This window comes from Chelonoidis abingdonii, chromosome 17 (assembly GCF_003597395.2).
Source record: "Chelonoidis abingdonii isolate Lonesome George chromosome 17, CheloAbing_2.0, whole genome shotgun sequence".
In the NCBI taxonomy this organism is placed as follows: domain Eukaryota; kingdom Metazoa; phylum Chordata; order Testudines; family Testudinidae; genus Chelonoidis; species Chelonoidis abingdonii.
The window spans coordinates 7,759,139-7,775,865 of record NC_133785.1 but is presented as its reverse complement, the minus strand read 5'-3'; the positions used below and the strand labels follow the sequence as shown (position 1 = coordinate 7,775,865).

The 16,727-nt window shown below is 60.7% G+C and overlaps 1 protein-coding gene across 1 annotated transcript; it reads right to left on the bottom strand.

Annotated features, from left to right (window-relative positions):
* On the bottom strand, positions 1-15,289 carry MAP3K11 (mitogen-activated protein kinase kinase kinase 11). The gene is made up of 10 exons (XM_032798402.2): positions 13,183-15,289; positions 8,322-8,502; positions 8,004-8,152; positions 7,622-7,797; positions 6,752-6,992; positions 6,069-6,182; positions 4,138-4,279; positions 3,713-3,804; positions 1,980-2,540; positions 1-1,727 (listed from the first exon to the last, which is right to left on the bottom strand). The coding sequence occupies exons 1-10, from the start codon at positions 13,871-13,873 to the stop codon at positions 1,258-1,260; spliced, it is 2,817 nt and encodes a 938-aa protein (XP_032654293.1). The 5' UTR covers positions 13,874-15,289; the 3' UTR covers positions 1-1,257.
* Between the last annotated feature and the right edge of the window lie 1,438 nt (positions 15,290-16,727).

The following is a 16,727-nucleotide window of genomic DNA, read 5'->3' as shown; positions in this document are numbered from 1 at the left end:
TGGAGGCAGCTGGGAGTTTATTTGGTCTCAATCCACAGGCAGCCCTAGATTCAGCTGCTCCCCAGCCTGGGGTTTTGGTGCAGTTACAGGGGGCATTGACATGGCCTGCCCCCCGACCCCCAGGGCAGGAACTCACAGCAGGAGGAAGGGACAGAGTGAACGAGGACCCCACAGATGGGGGAGGGAAGCAACAGACTCCCATGCTGGACGTACAGGTGAAGGTACAGCTGCTCCCAAGCACACCTGTTTCCAGCCCATGCATGGGTGAGCGTGCCCAGCTTCACGTATGGGTACAGCCCCGCCCAGGCCAGCCCTCACACGTGCTCCCACACCTCCGGCTTCGCACGCGCCCACAGATACCAGCACAAAGGCACTGGGGCAGCTGCATACACATGCACCCCAGGATGCTTTGCACACTTGCCTGAGTACACAGAACTCCCAGCCTTGCACGCATACCAACACTTACACACAAAGGCGCACACTCACCTGCAGCCAGTCCGTGCTTGGGAATGTAGCAAGGGGGGGGTGATGCCGTATCGACCCCTCCCAGTGTCCCTCCCCCAGAGATATCCCCAAGACACCCCCTGCTATCAGCAAAAGGGGCTGCTACCTTGTGGGAGGGGTGTCTGGTCCCCAACCCAGACACCAGAACCCCACGCTGGGAACAGAGAGGGCCCACTATTAGTGTTCATGAAACAGATGGGCTGAGCCAGTGCCCCTCACTCCTTCTATCCCAGCCCTGGGCTCCCCCAGATCTGCCAGTGCCCCTCACTCCCAAACAGTGATCACTACCTATGCAGTGGTTCTGAGGACCAGGGTGAGAGTTTGGCAGAGACCTGACAACCTCATGCCACGTGTAACATGGCACCAGGCTCAGAGGCTGTTCAAGTCACTTTTAGTCTCTTCTTTAAGGCAGGGGGAGGTGCCACAGTTACCCCACAGGAGCTCCCCAGAACTCACCCACCTTTCCAGTGTATAGTGAAAACTCCCCCCTGCTCCCCTCACTCCCCAAACATCCAACACAGAGACCACCCCAACCTGAGCCTTGTATCTGGTACAATTATCCATGCAAGATGGGATTTCCTGTGCCCAGAACTTGAGGAGGGCAGGACTTCCAGTGTGCAATTGTCCGAAGAGGGCGGGACTTCCTCCATGCAAAGTCTGAGGAGGGTGGGACTTCCAGTATCGCCCACTTTCATTTTACGACTTCCTGTGTGCAACTGTCCAAAGAGGCCAGGACTTCCTGTATCGCCCATTTCACTTTGGGACTCTGCTGTCCTCCTGTGGGGATCTAACCACCCACCATGGCAGCGGGTGGGTCTCTTTGGTCTGCTCCAGAGGGGCAGGAAAGCCAGAGGAATGGCATGGAGGGGGCGAGGGGTAAGGACTGAGCTGGCCATGGTCCAGGCAGCAGGAGAGACCGGTCAATCTGGGCGCTGAGGCAAAAGGGTCGAAGGTCTCCGAGTCAAAAGGTCCCAGTGAGGGGTGGAAGAAGGGGTCGGAGGTCATGAAGGGGTTGCTGGAGTCGGGGGTCCCCGCCCGACACCGGCGCGGCTCTGGCTGGGGGGACTGGGCTGGGGAGGCACGGGGCCCAGCTGACACAAAACTCCAGGGGTCGATGCGGCTGCGCACAGGGGAGGGGCGGGGCCGGGAGATGAGGCTGGTGTGTGGGGAGGGGCGTGGTGAGTGGGGGCTGCAGGGGGACGAGGGTGATGGGAGGGCCCCACCTATGGTGAGAGAGAACAGGGAATATTAGAACAACACGTGAGTGGGCACCTACTGACCAAACCCAAACCCCATCCCCCAAGCTGAACCAGCCCGTCTCCTGCCCTGGGGCTGGGTCAGAGCTGGCACCCTCTAGAGGGGAAAGACCCCATTCCCCATCCCCCTGACTCAACTCATCCCCCCATCTGGAGCTGGGTTGGAGCCAATACCCCTGAGTGGGAAAAGTCTCTGCATCTTTGTCACTCCCCACTTACCCCAATTCTCCGCCCTGCTGCCAGGACTCCACTCCTCCTCACATTGTGGGCTCTTTGGTGACCTCTGACCCCACAAGGGGGTCAGGGACCCTCTATCGCCACCTGGGAGCAGATGGATGAGCAGCTCCGTGGACCCCGGTGTCTGGGCCGGCCCCTCCTGGCCCTGCTCCATGGACCCTGGCGTCCGGGCCGGCCCCTCCTGGCCCTGCTCCGTGGACCCTGGCGTCCGGGCCGGCCCCTCCTGGCCCTGCTCCGTGGACCCTGGCATCCGGGCCGGCCCACCCTGGTCCAGCTCCACCAGCAGGGCAGGGCAGTGTGTGTCCTTGGGGGAGAAGCAGATGAGCTCAGGAGAAGGTGGCGGGGTGGGCACGGGTGGGGGCTCCCCCTTCTCCTCCCGTCGGGCCTGTGACAGGTCCCGGCCCAGCCCAAGGGAGGCCAGCAGCGCTGTGCCCCTCAGCAGTGCTCTCTGGATGAGTTTGGGGGTGCTGATACGCTCCGGAGCCGGTGCCCGCTGCTCCTCGGACTCCTGGCTCCCGTTGGGGCCTAGAGAGGGGACATCACCTGCAAGGAAGGGACAGAGCAATAAGCAACAACGCCCATGCTGGGAATCCCCTGCCCAAGGTAGTGCAGGGAACAGGACACACAGCCAGTATGTCCCGTTTCCCCTAGCAAATTCCCCTCCATCCATTCACCCTTCCACAGATCCCTCACATCCATTCCTCCCTCCTCCTCCTCCGCCCCCAACCATCTTCACACACACACACAGCTTTTCAGACTGTGAGCTCTTAGGGCCAGGGACTGTCTCTCTCTGTGTTGGTGCAGTGCCGGGCCCAAGGGGGGCTCCCGATCACAGCCAAGGGGGTCTGTGTGGTGCCAGGCCCAAGAGCGGCCCCTGATCACAGCCAGGGGGTCTGTGCGGTGCCGGGCCCGAGGGGGCCCCTGATCAGAGCCAGGGGGTCTGTGCGGTGCCAGACCTGAAGGGGGCCCCTGATCGCAGCCAGGGGGGTCTGTGCAGTGCCAGGCCCAAGGGGCGCCCTGATCACAGCCGGGGGGGGGGCGGTCTGTGCGGTGCCAGGCCCGAGGGAGTCCCTGATCACAGCCTGGGGGGTAGTTCTGTGTGGTGCTGAACCCGAGGGGGCCCCTCATCACAGCCGCGGGGGGATCTGTGTGGTGCTGGGCCCAATGGAGGCCCCTGATCATAGCTGCGGGGTCTGTGCGGTGTCAGACCTGAGGGGGCCCCTGATCACAGTCGGGGGGTCTGTGCGGTGCCGGGCCCAATGGGGCCCCTGATCAGGGGGGGGGGAGGGGTCTGTGCGGTGCTGGGCCCAACGGGGCCCCTGATCGCAGCCAGGGGGGTCTGTGCAGTGCTGGGCCCAAGGGGGCCCTTGATCGCAGCCAAGGGGGGTCTGTGAGGTGCCGGGCCGAAGGGGGCCCCTGATTGCAGACAAGGGGAGTCTGTGCGGTGCCGGGCCCGAGGGGGGCCATGATCGCAGCCGGGAGGGGTCTGTGCAGTGCCAGGCCCGAGGGGGGCCATGATTGCAGCATGGGAAGCATGTGCTGCCCAGCCCTGACCTCCTCAGTTGAGGGCAGCGTGTGGTGCTCAGCACGTCAGCAGGAGCTTCTCTTGTGCATGCAGTGACGCTCTCTGGGTGCTGAATTCCCCAGTCCTTACGCTGGGGAGTCTGGGCCTGACACCAGAGCCAGCTCATGTCCCCTCCTCCATGGGGACTCACCGTTCAGGGCAGGCTGGGGTGGGGCCGGCTCCATAGGATTGGGCTCCTCCGGCCCAACGTACCAAGTTGTCTCCTCCGGCCGGGACCTCCTTCTGCAGGGGATGGGGGGTGGGGATTAGAATCCTAAGAGGGACAGGGAAGGGGGACAGCCAGGAGGAGAAGCTAGAGGAGGGACAACGGAGACCCAGGAATTCTGACTCACAACCCCCCTGCTCTAACCCGCTAGACCCCACTCGCCTCCCCAAGCTGGGAAAGAACCAAGGAGCCCTGGCTCCCATCTCAGTACCTGTCTCAACATTATTAATATCATAGTTAGTCATCATGGGGGGCAGCCAGGATCTCTCCCCCAACCCCAAACACCAGAGTGAGGGGCTTAGGGAGGGAAAAGGAAGGGTGTATGGGGGAGGGGAAGCAGCATCCCCTACCTGCCATTTTGGGTGCTGCCCTCCCAGGGCTTGGGAGATCCGGGACCCCAGTTCTTGCCAGGGCGGCGGTCCCCATTCCAGGCCTCATCTGTGCGGCGTGGTGCCTGTCTGCCCCAGCTCTGGCTGCTCTCGGCAGGCTCCACTGCATGGCAAAAAACACCTGGTTCAGTGGGGGATGATGTCATGCCGGGCCCCCCTACTCAGGACGGAGAGCACTGGTCAGAAAGGACATCGTGGGTGAATATTTTATGATGTCAGCATGTCCCCTGTGATATCATTTCTTTCTGATCAATCAGAGAAGCACAAGTAATATCACATATAATCACCTGTGATGGCATTTCCTGTTGACCAGGGAGGCCCAAGAGATGATGTCACGGGGGCCGGCTTTAGGACGTGTGGGGCCCAATTCGAAAGAGCTGCCACCGAAAAGCCTCCCAAGACAGCAGCAGTGATTGAGCTGCTGCCAAAGATAGTGGCAGCAATTCGGCAGCAGCTCAATCAGTTGCTGCTGTTTCCGGTGGCACTCTGGCGGAGAGTCCTTCCTCGGCAGCAGTTGTCTTCCGGGGCTTACCTGTGGGGCCCCTCTTCCAGACACTGCGGGGTTCTCTGAGGCACAGGGCCCGATTCACAGGAATCGGGGGAAACAGCCTAAAGCCAGCCCTGGATGTCACATACTCTGATAAAATTTAATTCTCTCTGATCAAGTTGTGTAATGATGTCATAAACTGTGATGTCATTTTGTCAGCTAATCAGCACAAAGCACAGACCACAATGGAAAAGCAAATCCCTGCATCCTCCCCCACCAACTTCTTCCCCCAGTGTCATTTACTCAGGTCCAATCAGAGCTAGTCACAGGAAGTGATAACACAAGCAACTTCCTGTGATGTTTTTCCTTCATCCAGTCAACACCATGTTGAGTTATCAAACCCAACAACAGGTGATGTCACTTCACTCCATCCAATTAGCATAAAGATGGACATGCTAAAGACACAGCAGAGATGTAATTTAATTCTGGCCAATCAGTGCTGAGGGGAGGGGTATGTGTATATGGGGGAGAGGGGGGAATATAAAGCAACCCATGGATCATTATACCCTGTGCAACTGACCCTTGGGGGTGGCTCCTATCGTACAAAATTATATTGTGGCCAAATAGTTATCACATCACAGTTAAGGCTAAGATTTTGTCACAGAAATTTTTAGTAAAAGTCACAGACAGGTCACGGGCAATACACAAAAATTCATGATTTTTACTAAAAATAACCCTGACAAAACAGGGAGTGGGGGAGGTCCAGCACCCACCGCTGCTGCAACTCACAGTGGCTGGGAGCTCCAGGACTGGTGGGTGGGAGCTCCAGAGGCCACCTGTGGTGGCTGGGAGCTCCGGGGCCGCCCATAGTGACTCAGATCTGTGGAGACCCCTGCTGTAGCTCAGAGCTCTGCAGTCTGGAGCTCTGGGCACGCACCTGGGAGCTGCAAGGCCCCCCACCGCCCATGGAGGCTAGGAACTGTGGTGGGGGGTCCCCTGCCACAGCTTGGAGCTTCAGGGCCCTGGCGGCTGAGAGCTCTGGCACCCCCGCTGGCTGACAGCTCCAGTCCCATGACTCTGGAGCTGAAGCAGAAAATGTCACGAAGGTCTCTGGAAGTCACAGATTCCGGGACATAATCATAGCCTTAATCATAGTTTGTGCTTCTCTGACTGACCAGAAGGAAAAGACATCATGGGTGAATACTTATGATGTCATCACCTGTGCCTCTCTGATTGGCCAGAAGGTGATGACTGCACAGCTCTCCCTCCCCAACCAGATACTCCATCATTTGGGGTGTAAGTTCAGCGGAGCACCAAGCCACTATTCCCTAGGGTAGGGGGCATGGTGCAAGCACAGAGCCTTAATCCAGCTCCTGGCCCCTTACAGCTGCAGTGTCTCACTCACGCTGGATGGCTCTTAAGCGTGGGAAGGTCGGGGAGCCTCCAGCCCCCACCTCGAAGACGTTCTTCCTCTTGTCCAGCCCGGGGGAGGCCTGCACTGTGATGCGGTGTTTGAAATCTAGGCAGGGAGAACGAGATGGGTGAGAATAGCCCTCTGCCCTCCCCTGAAGTTACCACTGTCCCCCACTGTACTGGGGTCAGGGCTGGACTCTGATCTCAGCTCCCCAGGGTCAATCTGGAGTCCCCTCGACTGCACTGGGTTTAGGGTCAGATTCTGATCTCAGCTCCCCAGAAGGTTTCCACCCTGGTGTCTGCCTGGACACTCCTGATTTACACCAGGTGTCTCCGTTAGCAGCATTACCTGCCCCCGCCCCTGCTGGGAAAGGAGAGTAACTAAGGTAATTAGCTTTGAGTAACCACAGCCTGGAGCCCTCCATACTCCCAGCCAAAGCCCAGAGTGGGGCATGGCCTGGGCACATGGCCATGGAGGGGAGCAGGGTGGCACAGGGAGAAATGGGGCCTCAGAGCAAGGGATGGGGGAGCAGCCCTCCTGCTATAAGCCCTGGATTGCCCTAGCCCTCAGCCTGCTAGTGCCCCCAATCCCAACCCATAGCCCCCTGCCATCCCAGCCCTGGGGTCCCTCCAGCTCTCCCTGTGCGTCCCAACCCACAGCGCCCAGGCCTGTACCAAGGGGCATGCTGATCCTCTCGCTGTCCCGTCCCTTGAGTTTGTTCCTCTTGAAAGTGCCCTTCCTGCGCTTCACATTGGGGGGCTCCTTGTTCATCTGCTGGATGAGCAGTGTGAGCTCCCGCTCAAACACCTCCAGCTCCCACTGGGCCAGCTGGTGCTCCCGCTGCCGCAGGAACTCCTCATGGGACTTCTGCTCCAGCGCCGCCCGCTGCAGCTCCTCCTCCCGGCTCAGCAGCTCCTGCCACGGAGTGAGGATGTGGTCACCGAGCCGCTGGGGGGAGGGCAGGGGGCTCATGCTTCGCTGGCAGCACTGACTGCAGTGCTCCTGGGCACCATTAGGGGGCGTGAGGGAGCAGGGAGGGAGGCTGTGGGAATGCCAGGCTGTGGGGAACAGTCAGGGGGCTCAGTGGGGAGGCTCAGTAAGGAGTAGGAGCCAAGGCTGTGGAGACTGAGTGGGAAGGGGGGGGAACTGAGAGGGGGCTGGCCTTTGGGGAATGGGGGGGGGCTGGCTGCAGGGGCACAGTGAGGAGTGGGGCCCAGGCTGTAGGGGCTGAGCGGAGGGGTGGACTTTGGGGACTCAGTAGGGGGTGGGGGACAGGACTGCAGGGGCTGAGTGGGGGTGCTCGGTTTTGGGGGCTCAGTAGGGAGTGGGGGAGCTGGGCTGTAGGTGCTGAGTGGAAAAAGGGGTTGAGGAGCAGACTGAGCTGCAGGGGCTGGGGAGGCGGCTGGGCTGCAGAGGTTCAGTGGGGAGCGCGGGGCCTGAGTAGGGAGTGGGGGACTGGGCTGTGGGGGCTGAGGGGACGCCAGGCCATGGGGGCTCAGTAGGGAGCAGGAGGCTGGGCTGAAGGGGGCATGGGGGAGCTGTACCTTTTCCTTGGCTCGGAGCTCATCAAACATGCCCTGGATCTCCAGCTTCCAGTCATCCTGCATGGAGTGGAAGGAGTCCTGGGGCATCTCCTCCAGCACCTGGGCCTCCAGTGCCGTCAGCTGGGCCAGGATGGAGTCGAAGCTGGGCCGCCCATGGGGGTCCTGGTCCCAACACTCTGGGGGTGGGGGGGAGGGGAACAGAACAAGTCAGGGTCTGTCTCATCCAGCAGGGGTGGGGCAAACTCTGCCTCACTCAGACTGCCCAGTCACCCAGGATCTGGCCCTGGTGAGACACAGGTCCTGCTGTCTCTCTACCCACTAGGCCCCACACCCCTCCCAGAGCTGGGATAGAACAGGGGTCCTGACTCCCTCCCTGCCTTACCTGCCATGAGCTGGGCGAAGGGCTGGGGGCAGGTGGAGGGGATAGGCAGTGTCAGCTTGTTGACAGCAACGCCATAGGCCACAGCCAGCCCGTCGATGCCGCGGTACGGGACCTCCCCAGTCAGCAGTTCCCACAGCAGCACACCATAGCTGGGAGGGCAGAGAGCGTTAGTGGTGGGGAGGGGAGAACATCCCCAGCATCCCTCATCCCCATGGTAACCCAAGGGGGGGCAGGAAAGAGGAAAATGGACATTAGACCCCCTCCCCGCACAGTGCTAGGATGGAACCCAAGCATCCTGGCTGGCCTGTGAGTGCTCACCTCCAGACGTCGCTGCCCTTGGAGAAGGTGGAGGCCTTGATGACCTCAGGTGCCATCCAGGCGTAGGTGCCAGCTGCACTCATCTTGGTGGTGCGGTGCCACTCTCGCGCCAGCCCGAAGTCTGTGATCTTCAGCGTCTTCCCGTTCATGTCCTCCTCTTCAATGCGCTGGGACAGCAGGACTTGGGGGGTGAGGGAGACAGGGGTCAGTGCCCCTGCAGGGAAAAGGTGCCAAGTCCCACATATCGGAGCCCACACTCCCTAAAGGGGACAGGCCCCAAGGCTTCCCAGCCATGGCTGATGGGCTGTTTGCAGCACATTTCCTGTGACTTTTTTCTGGGGATCCTGTTGTTGTAGGAAGCCAGCCTGACACACAAGCTCTTATATTAGAAGCCTAGTATCACTTCCCCTTTCCCAGGGCTCATGGACTAGTTCATGCTGAGGCAGGTGCCAGTGGGGACGAATCACTGGCAGCTGCTCCTTGGCAAAGCTGGATCAAGAGCATTTCATAGCTGGGGAAACTGAGGCAGGAAGGAGGGACTTGGGGAAGCTCTGCACAGAGTCTCAGTAGCAAAGCCAGGGACAGAACTCACGAGCCCCAACTCCCAGCCCCCCCTGCTCTAACCACTAGCCCGCACTCGCCTCCCAGAATTGGACAGAGAACCCAGGAGTCCTGGCATCCAGCTCTGTCCAGCTGGGCTCTGTAGCCCCATGACTCGTAGGCGAAAGAGAAACATTCCCTGAGACTGTGCTGCACTAAGCGGCCCATTGTGCACGGCTGGCTGGAGAATTAGTGCTTTGTCTTCTGCCTCCGCCAGTCCCCCCCCACAATGCTGCAGCCACACCCCCAGTGCTGCCCCCATCAGCTCCCCCCAAAGCTGCAGCCACACCCCTAGCGCTGCCCTCCGCCATTTGCCCCCATCACTGCCCCCTGCCAGCTCTCTCCCGAGGGCCCAGCCAGCTCCCCCCTAGTGCTACAGCCACACCCCCAGTGCTGCAGCCACATCCCCAGCACTGCCCCCGCCAGCTCTCCCCCAGCACTGCAGCCACACCCCCAGCGCTGTCCCCACCAGCACCCCCCTAGTGCTATAGCCACACCCCCAGCACTGCCCCTGCCAGCCCCCCAACACTACAGCCGCACCCCCAGCGCTGCTCCCACCAGCTCCCCCCAGCACTGCAGCCACACCCCCAGCACTGCCCTCTGCCAGCCCCCAACACTATAGCCACCACCCCAGCGTCTCCCGGCCAGCTCTCCTCAGCGCTGCAGCCAATTCCCAGTTGCTGGCCCCACAGTCCCCCCAGCACTGCAGCCACACCACAGCACTGCCCTTCAAGCTCCCCCCCCCAGCTCTTGCAGCCACCCCCAGCCTGCTCCGCCGACTTCCTTCCCGGTGCTGCAGCCACCCCCCCAGACTGCCCCCGCCAGTCCCCCTGTGCTACAGCCCCCCCACCAGCGCTGCCCCGTCAGCCCCCCCCGCACTGCAGCCACACCCCCATTCACCTGCCCCTGCCAGGTCCCCTCAGCACTGCAGCCCAACCCAGTGCTCTTCCACCAGTCCCCCCACAGGTACAGCCACACCTCAGCACTGCCTGCCAGTCCCCCACAGGTACAGCCACCACCCCAGCACTGCCTCTGCCAGCCTTCCCCCAGCACTACAGTCATTCCCCCAGCACTGCCCCTGCCAGCTCCCCCCAGCCACACCCCCAGCGCTAGTCACACCCCCAGCACTGCCCCTGCCAGCTCCCCCACAGCACTGCAGCCACACCCCCAGTGCTGCTCCCACCAGTCCCCCCAGCGCTGCAGCCACACCCTCAGCACAGCCCCTGCCAGTCCCTCCCAGAGCTGCAGCCACACCCCCACCACTGCCCCTGCCAGCCTCCCCAATGCTGCAGCCACACTCCCACCACTGCCCCTGCCAGCTCCCCCCAGCCACACCCCTAGCGCTGCCCTCACCAGCTCCACCCCCCAGTGCTGCAGCCACTGCCTCTCTCCCTCCCTTCTCCCCAGTACAGCCATCCACCATGGGGACCCTCCAGGAGGGAGGGGGAAGAGCAAGATAGGGGTCCCTTTCCCAGGCACCAGAGCAGAGCTGGAATCCCCCAGCCCTGGGTCCCTCCCCTTTTCACCTCTGCCATCCCCTCTCCTGGGTCCTCTGCACTTACACTCCCTCCTTGTCTGCTGTTTTCTCTATTCTCCCCCAACCATTGCCAGCTGAGGGGGGCAGGAAATCAGGGCAGGAAGCTGCCGGAAGGAAGCTGAGAAGGGAGGCCCTGGGCCAGGCCAGGCGCTCCCACAGCTGGGGGCCGGGGGAACGGCTGGACAACAGCTCCAACCGCCCCCTGTCAGCAGCCCCCCATACTCCCTCCCCCACCCTAGGAACCCCCAGATCACAGACCCCACTGTCCCATCCCACACCCCGTCTGCTTTCCAGACCACAGCCCCCAATGCCCACCACGGCCCCCCATTCAATGCCCCTCCCCCAGCCTGGATCCCCCAGTAACCAGTCCCTCACCACAGTCCACCAATAGCCCCCACCTCACAGCCACCCCAATAACTCCTCCCCTCCCCCACAGCCTCCAATTTTATCCCTCTTCCCCATGCTGTGACCTCCCCACATTGGATCCTGCCATGCTGCGGTGCTCTATGTCCCCACCACAGCCCCCCAATACTCTTCTCCCCCACCTAGTCTCTCTTCCCCATACTGTGGCCTTCCCTTCCCAGTCCCTCTCAGCCACCCCAATACCAGACCCTTGCCCAAGCAGTGTCCTCCCTCCCCCAGTGTCCCTCAAGCCCCATACTGCCCCTTGGACAGGACAGGCCCCCGTTAAAGGGAGTTCCTCACTGTGTGGAGGCAGGATAGGCAGCACTGCCATCCTCCAAACACTGCCCCACCTACAGGCACCTCCAGTGGAGCCGGTTCCAGAGCTAGTTGGGCAGACAGGAACCAGTCTAATTTAGAAAGACAGGAAACGGGCCTCTGACCTTGAGTAAGTCCCTTTCCTTCCCCAGTGCCTCAGTTTCCTCTCCCACCCTTTAGTCAATTCAAATTGCGCACTCTTAGGGGCAGAGATTCTCTCACTCTGGGTGTGTGCAGTGCCCGGCCCAACAGGACCTTGATCTTGGTTGGGGTCTGTGCAGCGTCTGGCCCCACAGGGCCCTGATCTCAATTGGGGTGGGAGTCAGGGTCTGTGTGGAGTCCAGCCTCATAGGGCCCTGATCTCAGTGGGGGGCTTGTGATCTGTATAGCAACCAGCGCCCGAGGGTCCCAATCTCAGCCTGTACCCCAGTGCTGCCCTCTCCCAGTCCCTGAGGAAGGCCACCCCTGCCTTGGGGGTTGGCTGCAGCCCTGGAAAGGGGAGGGAACCTGAGGAGTCAGCCTGGGAGGGGCCATTTGTACAGAGCCAGCTGTGAGCCTGTGCCTCCCACCAGGCACAAGCACAAGGGACAGCTGGTATGTGTCCCTGTACCCTCCCACCAGCGTGTCTAGTCCCTCTCAGTCTCGCCACCCCGTGACCCTTTCTAACCCCAGATGCCTGCCCCAGCTCCTCCCAGTGCTGCAGAAGCACTGATCCAGGCACCACAAAAGCCACAGCCCCCGCCTGCCCACCCCCTGCAGCAGGGCATGCTGGGAACTCAATGGTGGCCTAGGCCAAGGCAGTACCAGCCAATCAGCTCCTTAGGAGCCAGTGGGATCCTAACAGCGACGGGGTCAACCAGGGTGAAAGTCATGACCCTAACCTTCCACTTAACCAGTTCATTATTTATTAGGTAGGAACAGGGATAGAACCCAGGAGTCCTGGCTTCTAACCCCACCCCTGTTCTTACCACTAGGCCCCACTCTCCTCCCATAGCTGGGGATAGACTCTCAGCCTCCCCTGCTCTAACCATTCACCTCTACTCTTCCTAATCAAGCCCAGTCTGGCCCCAGGCTCCCTCACTGTTCAAGCCTCTAAAGGGACGTCTACACTGCGCAGCACCGAGTCTGAGCCTGGGTCTGCTGACCTGGCTCAGGCTGCGGGGCTGTACAATTGCAGAGTAGTCGTTCGGGCTTGGGCTGGAGCCCAGGCTCTGAGATCCTGGCAAGCCCGAGTCAGCTGAGCCGGACCAGCTGTGGCTATGCAGTGGTCTTTTATCACAGTGTGAACATGCCCTAACACTCCTGGTATCTCATTCAATCCAGTGGAACCCCCTGAGCCAGCAAGCCCCCCAACCCTGGAGCTAGATTGGAGCCAGTGCCCCTGGGAGTGCCAAAGCCTAAATCCCATTCCCCGCCCCCTGCATTTTATGTACATGTTAAAATCTAAGGTCCCACAACTGTCATCACTTCCTGCTGCCCAGGGTCACTGAGGTCAGAACTCAGATGCACCAGCTGAGCTGTGTGAGAGGTGCAGGGAGCGGGGCAGGGCTGGGATAGTAGGAGGCTGCAGGTCCGGACTGAGATACACCAGTGGACCTGGTGGGATCCTGTGCGGGCTGCAGGTTGAGGCAGATTAGGGGTTTGTGGGGCCCTGGGCCAAAGCAAGTGGGGGCCCCTCCACCCCCCTTATGCCTGCAGTCTCCCCACCTGTTCCCGGTGCTCCTGCCAGGAAATGGGGTTGGGGTGCAGGGGTTGCCCTGCCCCCCTTCCAGTGCTCTTGCTGGGGAGCGGGGTTGGAATGCAGGGGCTTTCCCTGGCAGGAGCACCAGGCAGGCAGAGTTAGTCAGGGCACAGGGTGCCCATTTTTCTAGGGGCCACCCAATTGACCAGGGCCCCTGGGCACAGGCCCCGTTGGCCAAATGGCTATTCTGCCACGGCCTGCAGGTTGGATTTGAGGGACACCAATGGAGCTGGAGGGATCCCATGGGGCAGAGTGACACTCACTGTTGTTGGACTTGAGGTCGCGGTGGATGACAGGTACGATGGCCCCGCAGTGCAGGTACTGCATACCCCTGGCAATCTGCACCGCCCAGTCCACCAGCACATGGGGAGGGATCCTGCGCCCAGCCAGGGCACGGCTGAGTGGGCCCCCAGCAGCGTACTCCATCACCAGGCACAGGTTGGGCTCCTGCAGGCAGACGGCCTTGAGGGTAATGATGTTGGGGTGGCGCAGCATAGCGAAGAGCCGGGCCTCCTGGCGCACGCTCTCTGCTGTGGCACTGATGTCCTCATCCGGGTCCTGGCGCGCTGCCTTCACCGCCACCAGCTCGCCCTTCCAGCTGCCACGGTACACCTTGCCAAAGCCCCCCACTCCAATCACCTCCTCCAGCCGCAGCTCCCGGAAGTCAGCGTGAACTGGAGCCTCGCCATAGCCAACTGGCTGCAAGGAGACGTAGCTAGAGGGGAAGATGCCCACCTGGCTCCGCACTCGGCCTGCCCACCAGCCCTCATCACCAGACACGGTGGCATCCCATGACAGCACCTCCACACGGTCCCCCTGGCGCAGGCTGAGCTCATCGCTGCTTGCCGCCTCGTAGTCGAAGAGCGCTGTCCACATTGGGTTGGTGTAGGCCGCCCCGCCACTCCGCTCCGGCGCCCATGCGCCCTTCCGCAGCAGGTTCTTCAGTGGCTCCATCCTGGGACAGAGGCTGGGGGCAGCCTCTAGTGAGACCCTGCCCAAATGTGGCCCTTCACGGCACGGGCATCTTCCCAGAGAAGTGCTGCAAGGCCAGCCTGGGGGTCCAGCTCATAGGGGTCTCACAGGAGCAGGATAGTTATAGGGCTGGGAAACCCGCACACTTACAGGAGTCCCCTTCCATTTGGGAACCAGGATTGACCCTTACAGTTTAATCCCCCCCTTGCTGGGGCAGGATCATCCCAGTTACAATCTATTCCGCCTGTCAGGGGGCATGATCATCCCTGTCAGTCTATTCTCCCCCTCCCTCTCTGGGGGGGCACAGACTTGTTCTCTCCGATCTATTCCCCCTCACAAGGGGTGGGATCACCCCCTACAGCCTGCTCTCCCCAACAGGGACCAGGTTCACCCTCTACAGCCCACCTCCCCACAGGGACCAGGATAATCCCCTACAGACTGCCCCCCTCCACAGGGGCTAGGATAGCCCCCTACACCCTGCCCCTTCCACAGGGACCAGGATCATCCTCTACAGCCCGCCCCCGCCAGGGGCTAGGATCACCCTCTACCACCTGTTCCCACCACAGGGACCAGGATTACCCCTACAGTCTGCCCCTCTCCACAGGGGCTAGGATAGCCCCCTACACCCTGCCGCTTCCACAGGGACCAGGAACATCGTCTACACCCTGCCCCCCACCCCCAGGGGCTAGGATCACCCCCTTACCGCCTGTTCCCCCCCACCAGGGACCAGGATAACCCCTACAGTCTGCACCCCTTCACAGGGGCTAGGATAACCCCTTACACTCTGCCCTCCCACAGGGACCAGGATCAACCCCTACAGCCTATCCCCCCAGGGCCACAGAAGTGCCCCTCTGCCTGCAGGGTCCTCCACTCCGATCTAGCTACGGCCCCGGCGATCTCCAAGCACCCAGAGGCCCCGGCTTCCCGCGCCCTGCCCTGCCCAGACCCCGCTCCCTCCAGCTGGCCCGGCCCGAGCTCTGTCCCAAGCCACGGTAGAGCGAGGAGGAAATGCCTCGGCTGGAGAAGTTCCCCGGCTGGAAGACGCCTGGGGGCGTCTCTCGGGCAGGGTCCCGGCCGGTCCAGGCGTGGGAAATGCCTCTGCCCCTCGGTCGCTGGCCACCCCAGGCACCCACAGGAAGCCAGCGGGCTCCGGGCGCAAAGATCGATCGTCCGCGGCGACGGCCCGGTCTATCCGCCTCTCCCGGGGTGTGCTCTGGCTCCCCCAATACAGCGCCCGCTGGCCTGGCCCGTCCCCCCGCCCCACACAGGCTCTGGGGTGGAGTCTGGGACCAGGAAGGCGGAGCGGGTCACATTGTTACCGGGACAAAGGAAAAGGAACAAGAGCGGAGACATAGTTCAGGAGTCCGACTAGAGTGGGGGGAGGGGCTCGAAGCCAGGACGCCTGGGTTCTCTTCCTAGCTCTGGGAGTGGCATCGGAGTGAGTTAGGCGGGGGGAGCTGTGAGCCAAGACACCTGGGTTCTAGCTCCAGCTCTGGGAGGAAGTAGGGTCTAGTGGTTAAAACAGTGGGGGCTGGGAGACAATGCCTGGGCTCCTCAGTCATTCCTCTCCTGACCCTTTGCTCATTCATGAGTTGTTCCAAATTTGCTTTTCTGGGTTGTAGCAAAAGTGAGCTCCCCTGCGGAGCTGCCCAGTCAGGAACTCCCCCATAGCAGTGCCCAGGTGGAGGCTCTAGCACTGCAAGCTCCCCACCGGTAGTGCCCACTGCCCAGCCTGGAACTCCCGAGCTGTGAGCTTTCTCATAGCAGTAGCCAAAAGGGGCTTCAATGCAGTAAGCTTCCCCAGAGGCAGTTCCCAGCCAGGAACTGTTGTGTGGGTACTCACTACCAGATGCATATACTCATCCCCACTAAAGTCAGCAGTTCCCTCCGGAATGGCTTAGTCCCATGACCATTTTCTAAAGGATTTGGGGAAATATTCTTGGTTTCCTGACTGCTGGGCCATAGTAAGCTTTCTGGGGCAAGAACTGCCTCAGATTGTTAGTGTGTATTATGATAGTGCTGGGCAGACTCTGACAGATATCACAGCCCCTCTCCAACTGGATGCTGCACAGACCCTGACTGAAGTCAGGGCCATGTTGTGCCAGGCACTGTATAAACCTTAACCAAGATCGGAGCCCCCATTACACTGGGCACTGTATTGACCTTGACCCCATGGTGACAGCACTTGACTGGGACTCCTGGTTTCTATTTTTTATTCTGACATTGGTCTGCTGTGGGACCCTAGCTGAGTCCTTTCCCTCACACTATTTAGACTATAAAAGCAACAAAGAGTCCTGTGCCACCTTATAGACTAACAGACATTTTGGAGCATGAGCTTTCGTGGGTGAATACCCACTTCGTGCTTCCGACAAAGTGGGTATTCACCCACGAAAGCGCTCATGCTCCAAAACGTCTGTTAGTCTATAAGGTGCCACAGGACTCTGTTGCTTTTACAGATCCAGACTAACACAGCTACCCCTCTGATACTTGACACTATTTAGACTGTGAGCTCTTTGGATCAGGGACTGTCACTCACATTGTGTCTGTGCAGAAAGATTTTGCAATTAATATAATAAATAATAATTAACTGTCAATCCTCATTGCTTCCTATTGGAGCCTGATCCTTGGGCATCACTCCATTTACTTCCCCTCAGCAAGGGGGAGAGGATGAGGGGTATGCATCCTGCTTATTCCTAACCCCAGTCACTCTGACCCAGTTTTCTACCTCCAATACACAAGAGAAGCCCTGTATGGAGTACTAGCCTACTGCAGCTGGCTAACAGAGTGACATGTGTAGCTTTGAGGATGGTGCCTGGAGGCCTGGATGGAGTTGTTC

Excerpts from the sequence above, each read along its gene's own strand:
- MAP3K11 (XM_032798402.2), bottom strand. The coding sequence starts at position 13,873 with ATGGAGCCACTGAAGAACCTGCTGCGGAAGGGCGCATGGGCGCCGGAG. Across the intron at positions 4,280-6,068 it reads ACGCTTAAGAGCCATCCAGC|TGGAGCCTGCCGAGAGCAGC; the intron begins GTGAGTGAGACA and ends TTTGCCATGCAG. Across the intron at positions 2,541-3,712 it reads ACCCCAGCCTGCCCTGAACG|GTGATGTCCCCTCTCTAGGC; the intron begins GTGAGTCCCCAT and ends CCTTCCTTGCAG.